The sequence below is a fragment of the Populus nigra genome, chromosome 15, assembly GCF_951802175.1.
Source record: "Populus nigra chromosome 15, ddPopNigr1.1, whole genome shotgun sequence".
Taxonomy (NCBI): domain Eukaryota; kingdom Viridiplantae; phylum Streptophyta; class Magnoliopsida; order Malpighiales; family Salicaceae; genus Populus; species Populus nigra.
In genome coordinates this window covers 3,979,785-3,986,577 of record NC_084866.1, presented here as the reverse complement: position 1 = coordinate 3,986,577, position 6,793 = coordinate 3,979,785, and the positions used below count along the sequence as shown (strand labels likewise).

At 36.1% G+C, this 6,793-nt stretch overlaps 1 protein-coding gene across 1 annotated transcript; it reads right to left on the bottom strand.

Moving 5' to 3' along the window:
- Positions 1 to 2,166: 2,166 nt before the first annotated feature.
- On the bottom strand, positions 2,167 to 6,314 carry LOC133674124 (NADP-dependent malic enzyme-like). The gene is made up of 18 exons (XM_062095111.1): positions 6,094 to 6,314; positions 5,560 to 5,680; positions 5,241 to 5,467; positions 5,064 to 5,169; positions 4,888 to 4,953; positions 4,685 to 4,780; positions 4,485 to 4,556; positions 4,318 to 4,401; positions 4,132 to 4,230; positions 3,923 to 3,970; positions 3,779 to 3,832; positions 3,585 to 3,683; positions 3,401 to 3,490; positions 3,217 to 3,294; positions 3,057 to 3,131; positions 2,876 to 2,966; positions 2,566 to 2,694; positions 2,167 to 2,483 (listed from the first exon to the last, which is right to left on the bottom strand). The coding sequence occupies exons 1-18, from the start codon at positions 6,177 to 6,179 to the stop codon at positions 2,395 to 2,397; spliced, it is 1,710 nt and encodes a 569-aa protein (XP_061951095.1). The 5' UTR covers positions 6,180 to 6,314; the 3' UTR covers positions 2,167 to 2,394.
- Between the last annotated feature and the right edge of the window lie 479 nt (positions 6,315 to 6,793).

The window sequence follows — 6,793 nt, the reverse complement described above, 5'->3', positions numbered from 1 at the left end:
AAAATTGCATATTCTAAACTTTATGAACAGGCACATCCCAATCATGACAAGTATTTCAACAAAAAACTTGATATGTACGAGGCAATGACAATTGTTGTTGGAAAAGACATGGCAACTGGAAATTATGTCAAATCATATGTTGATGTCAACTTGGAAGAGAACACTGAAGAGCAATTAATTTTAATTGAAAATGAAGGTGAATATGAAGAAACTTCTAAGGGAAAAGAAACATCTTTTTCTAGTGCACAAAAGAGGCAACATAGAAAGAGAATCACATATATGAAGATGATGGTATTGAAAAGTTGTCTAAACAAATTGGAGAAGTAGCATTTGTAATTCAAAGCCTCAGCAAAAATCAACTTGATGTTAATGCGCTGTATACGAAAGTGATGAAAATTGAAGGCTTTGATGAGATCACTCTTGGGGATGCATTTGATCATTTGGTTCAAAATGAAATGTTGACAAAAGCATTTATGGCAAAAAAAATGTTAATTTGAGGAAAATTTGGGTTCTGAATTTTGTGAACCAACACTACTACAAGCCTGCTTGCTAAGATGGTTTGACTATGTTCAAAATTTGGGTTCAGACTATGTTATTTGACAAGTATGTTTACTTGTTTAATTCAGTCTAGCATGTTTATGTTTGTAATTTGAACTAATATGTATGTATATGACATCGAAACTTAATATTTATGCATGACTATGTTTGATGTTAGATATTTATATTTATTTCTTGATGCTTATTTGATATATATTAAAGGGATAATTGCCTTTACCCATAAAAAAAAATTATCCAAAAAACCCATCAAAATATTTTTGTATGTATTTATCTTTTAAAAAATTCTTCATACCAAAAAAAAAACCTCAAATATATAACTCTTACCATAAACTAATTTGGCTTTTTTCATATGAAAAAAAAACATATTTTAAGCTTTTAAAATTGAAAAAAAATATTAATATGTTTTACTTAAAAAATATTTCACAAGCTTATTTCTCTATAATATAATATGACATATATAGTTATATTTTATAAAATAAGCTATGTATGAATATAGGATATAATATAAAAAAATTCATCATTATACTTTTTAGATTTCATTCTTTTATTGTAAGTGATTAAATATTTATATTAAATATTTTATATATATTAGATAAACTTGAAAAAAATTAATTCATTAATAAATTATTTTCAAGTTCATTTTCCATAATATAATCAAACACTGGAAAATGTTTTTCAGTTTATTTTCCATAACACTACCAAACATCGAAAAATACTTTACCGGAATTCACTTTTCAGGAATTTATTTTTCTCGGAATTCACTTTACATAAAAAAAAAACAATTTTCCTACAAACAAACGGAGCCTTAATTGTCAATCATCTTCCCCAACAAATTTAAACAAGCAACAAGGTATTTTTATGACAAATTGAAGTATTTTGGAATCCAAATTGAACCCCAATAAATTGGAGGGGTGGGTGTGAATTTGTGTGATCCTCTCAAGTACAGCCTCCACATCTGCAATATCTCTTTCAAGGCATTTCATCAAATAACTGAATCATAGAGTCCAAACAACTATACTGTCATATAGACCCGTCATTGCATTTGCAACAAGAACAAGTTCTCCACGACCAATCTTGATTGCCAAAGCAAGAAATTGCAAGCCCGACTCCAAACTCCTAATACAGGCAGTTAAATAGCAACAAAACTATGTTGAAAACTATCTCTTGGGTTTCTCGATTCAATTTAGCGAAAGTCAAAATTAAAGCAATCCAAGACACCACATTTGGTGGGTATTCTCTTGAAATTTTAGAATTTCCCAAGCAAAAACAACAAAACCCAACTTAAGATAAGCTGCAATGACAGAATACCAAGATGGATTTCCTCTTGAAGTTGTAGATGGAAGCATGTGTGGCTCAAGATTTTAGGGTTTAGAGAGAGAAGGGTGTGAGCATAGAAGAAATTGAGAGGTTCATACAGAGAAATGACAGCAATGGTGTTGTGGTTGGGTTTAAAGAGAGTGAAAAAAATGGAGGCAACTGGCTGGGTGGTTGTGGGTGAAAATCAGGGGATGAAATTAAAATCTTTAAAGAAAATAAAACCAGAAGTAATGAGGGACCTTCGCCTTTCCTGAACTCCAAAAATGCTTAAAAAAATGGAAAGTAATGATATTAAAATCCAAAAAATAATAATAATGTTTTTATTCAGCACCATTGCAATAAATAGCTCAAACTAGCCTAGAAAATTAGGCCTATCTCAAAAAAACAAAAAAAATACGGGAGAATTGGAACTCTCTCTGCTCGAGATTTTATATAATAGAAACATGAAAGATCAGATAGAAAGTAGAAGATGGCTCCGAGCAAATTGCTGGTTGCAAGATGCATAACTCCTTTATAGGTTTAACGATAGCTTCGGTAGAGCGGGCTGTACATGCAGCTCTCTGCATATTTGACAAGATCTTTGGGACGAGGGAGACGAGATGCCAGACCTGTAAAGCAGTTATGTAAGCCTAATTAGTAATGCAGGATATTGCAAGTATGAAAGAGCTTCACGACCAGAAAGAAGCTTACCGAGTTCATATGCTTTAGCAGCAACCTTAGCAGCGATGTTGGCTGATATCTTCCGAATGTTGGAAAATGGTGGGTAAATTAGCACCTTGTCAAGATTTTCTTGTTTTACTTGTTCAGCCAAAGCTTCAGCTGTTGCAAAAAGAATTAGTTAGTGTTAAAACATGATGGACCTAGCCTTGTTTCTTAGTTCTTACAGATTTTTTTGTGCAAATTTTTAGACTTTACTGCCCAAATGATATGGCACTGATCCTACACAGAACTTGTAATTTCTGCACATAAGATTTAACTCAACAGTCCATGATATACTTACAAGCAGCCAGAAGCATGTCATCATGCACACGAATTGCACCGGAGATGACCAAACCCAATCCAAATCCAGGGAATATATAAGCATTGTTTGCCTGGATAATTTGAAGAAGTAAGCCACCAGTTGTAGTAAATTGCTAGCAAAGAGAACGATTTCTAGTAACAACAGGTAAAAAGGTTAAAACCTGGCCAGGCACGAAAACTCTGCTGTTATATTCAACAGGATCAAATGGGCTTCCGCTGGCAAAGATTGCACGACCCTGCAAGTTGGAAAACATATAACAATCGAGAAATGAAGCAAAACAGATGAAACAATATGGGGGGAAAGCAGAAATGGTATTCTACCTCGCTCCATGTGTAAGCTTCTTCAGCTGTGCATTCAGATTGTGAGGTAGGATTGGAGAGAGCAAGAATTAGCGGTTTCTGCATACCAATAATTGAAACTAGGGTCAGATAACAATGTTGATGGACGTGCATGCGTGAGCGTGCATGTGAGCGTGTCTGTGTGTGTGGGTGTGAGAGAGAGAACCTCGTTAATTGATGCCATGGCCTCAACCACCTCCTTCGTAAATGTTTTCCCAACTCCTGATGATCCTATCAAAACTGTTGGCTTGATTGCCTAAGAAGATCAGAAAGTACGGTAAGATTTCAGGAAAATGATTTGAATGGCGTGGCGCACTTAATTTGAATCCACAACATTAAAGTTTTAACACCTTAACAGCATCTAAGAGCCCTTTGATAGGCTCATGGTTATGAGCCCATGGTTTCTTGAAGTGTTGAAGTGACCCTTTACGGGAGCTAACTATCAGTCCCTGTACCATAGCAAGACCAAATGTTAGTACACAAGGAAAAGGATCCAAGGAGAAATGTCAGCAGCAGCTGAGGACTTCGAGCACTTTCTCACTACCTTTGAGTCTACAAGCCAAATCTTTTTGCGGGTCTCTTCAAGTGGAGCATTAGTCTGAAGGAAACAGCATGGGATTAACCATAAAGGCTAGCAAATGGAAGCAGATAACAAAAACGTTGAACCAGATAAACAGTATATCGATACCTGTTTTGATATCTCTAGAGCGATAAGCTTAGCTATACCAGTTCCAGCCTGCAACACCCAGAAGAAAAGAAGTAAGAATCCAGTGAAGAAAAAAAGAAAGAAAGAGCGTAGATGAAGAAATGCCTTAATAAACAAGCACAGCCATTATGCAATAGACTGATAAGTACAAACAAAAAGAAAGCTTGGAACACATGGTTTCAGAGCCTCACCTCTCCAGCACCCAGGAATAAGAATGTATGATCCGCCAAGGTTCCACCAACCAATTTCAAAGCTGCAAGAAGCCCTGCTAACACCACAGATGCAGTGCCCTGCAATAAATGAAACCATTTGCAATTAGAGAAATTCCATTGAGGAGAAAACAGATTGCCAGCAATTAAACTTCTTTGACATGTTACCTGTATGTCATCGTTGAAGACAAGATGAGTTGGGCTGTATTTTGCCAGTAGCTCGAACGCGTTGTGATTTGCAAAATCTTCAAACTGAAAAAGGAAGTTCGTATCATTCAATGGACAGAGTTAAGTGCTGAAAACTCTGACATTTTGCAACTGTTCGTGGTTCTTACCTGTACAATGACCTTTTCCCCATAGTTCTTCTTAACTGCAGTCATGAACTCATCAAGAAGCTCTGCATATTCCTAAACCACAGCAGATAGCAAAACACGGATCTTCAGACTCGGAATGATTTAAAAATCTAGAAAAGAAAAGGCAAAGCAAAGAGGAAAGATCAGTCGAATGGAAATGGAAGAAAGTAAATTTACTCCACCTGTCCAGTTGCCCTCCTCTGTCTAAGCCCAATGTAGAACTCATCATTCAACAACTTGCCATTGTTTGTGCCAACATCAATTGTTACTGGCAAGCACTGCGTGTATTGAATACAGGTGGAAGGGTTTAGTAACTAAAATAGCGAGGGACAATATATAGCTTCAAAATCAATTACACAGGTGGTTAGATTATGTCAAAGCTTACCGCAGAGGGACGTAATCCTCCAAGTGCAGTATACAGAGAGAGTTTTCCCACCGGAATCCCCATTCCCTAACAAATGTAAAACAATTGCATGAACAAAATTAACAACGATCCACTCGTTGAGAGATGAGGAGTGGCCTGCACGTCCAATTTTCAAATGAATTTGTGAGCATCAATACCTGGCAGCCAAGATCCCCGAGCCCCAAGATACGCTCACCATCAGTAACAACAATTACTTGGATATTTCTCTCCGGCCAATTCCTCAATACTTCAAGAATCTTGCCCCTGAAAAATTCAGTTTTCAGTAAATACTTGCAAGCTAGACATGAAAATAAAAGGTAATCGGATGGTCCTACTTCTCTTTCAAACTGATGTAAAGACCCTGAGGGCGTCTGAAAATGCTCCCGTATTTCTGACAAGCCTCGCCAACAGTGGGAGTGTATACAACTGGCAATAGTTCCTCCACATTATCGATCAAAAGCTTGTAAAACAACCTTTCATTCCTCTCCTGAAGATCCATCATGGCCATGTATCGTTGCAGAGGAACTTCATACTGACGTAGGTTGTGCATCAGCTTTTTCTCCTAATAATCAAGGTTGCATGGACTAATTAAGAGACAGAAATTTAAACATTTGGAATTACAACTACGAGGAATGTCACTCAAGTCAAGATAACCTGGAGTTCCTGAGTCAGGAGTGCTGGGGGCAAAAGGCCACGCAAGTAATGTGCATCCCTTTCATCCTCAGTGAAGGCAAGCCCTTTGTTGTGGCGTGGATCCCTCAACAAAGTATATCCACTGTAACATAACAAAAAAACAATACTCAACGTGACAAAACAAAAACTCAATTTCTGCAAATCTTAGAAGCATGAACTGATCAGCAAAGCCAGCAGCAAATGGTATCTTAAGTCAAACTATTTCAGGTGCTTCAGAAAAGGATAATTTTCTTGTCTTCGACCAAAAGCAATAAATCCTTGGAAAAACACAGAACCAAATTTTGCTTGATACATGATTTAGTAAAGTAGACCACAACCTGAGCAACATTGGAAAACCAACTTGAGCAAAATTAGAAACAATGAGGACTTAGAAAATCATAACTTCAGAACGAAAACTCCATAATGTAGTATCTAAAAATAACGTGGGGCAGTCATAAATAGAATGAGACAAGAATAAAACAAACAATCAAAAACTGAAATGATCGTTCCGCTCACCTAGAAACAGAGGCAGTCCATGGAGTTATAAGCTGTTCCTCCATGGCAATATCTTCACCATTCGTTTTCTCCACTCCGTTCATCATTGTTCTTCTCTCTAGTAAAGTCCAAACCTTTCTTCCTCCTCCTCCTCTACCAAGAACCACTCTCTGCAAATAACAAGAAAAAAATCCCACTACAAAAACACAACCCTTTCTTATTTTGTATAACAAGAAACAAAGGCCACTTTTATAGGCATAAAGCCCATAGATTTCTACGCTTTCCAAAATTGTTTTAAGAAAATGGAAAGTTGAAAATAACCAAGGTAAGTTTCAATGTCAAAAAGAAGAGCGTGGACTAGACACGTGGATAATTCGTTCAAAAGAAATCTGTATGATTTAATGTTTTATCAGAGCAGTCTTAGTTGAAAAGTCATAGAGAATGTGAACATAATGAGCAGTGGCTATGGTCGTTGGCTGTCGTGGTGGGTTTGTGGGATTCTTTGCCTAATACTAATTACTATATACTAGTAAATTCGTTCAACCTCCACTGCAAATCAGAATATTTTTAAAAAAACTTAAAAAAATAGTAAATATAATTATTTTTAATAGTATTATCAAACAGTTCAATTTTAAAACTTATCAATTCAGTTTTTTTACCTAACTCGAGTTTTAAATTAAATCACATGGAAATTAATCTAAAATGAATTATTCAATTTAAT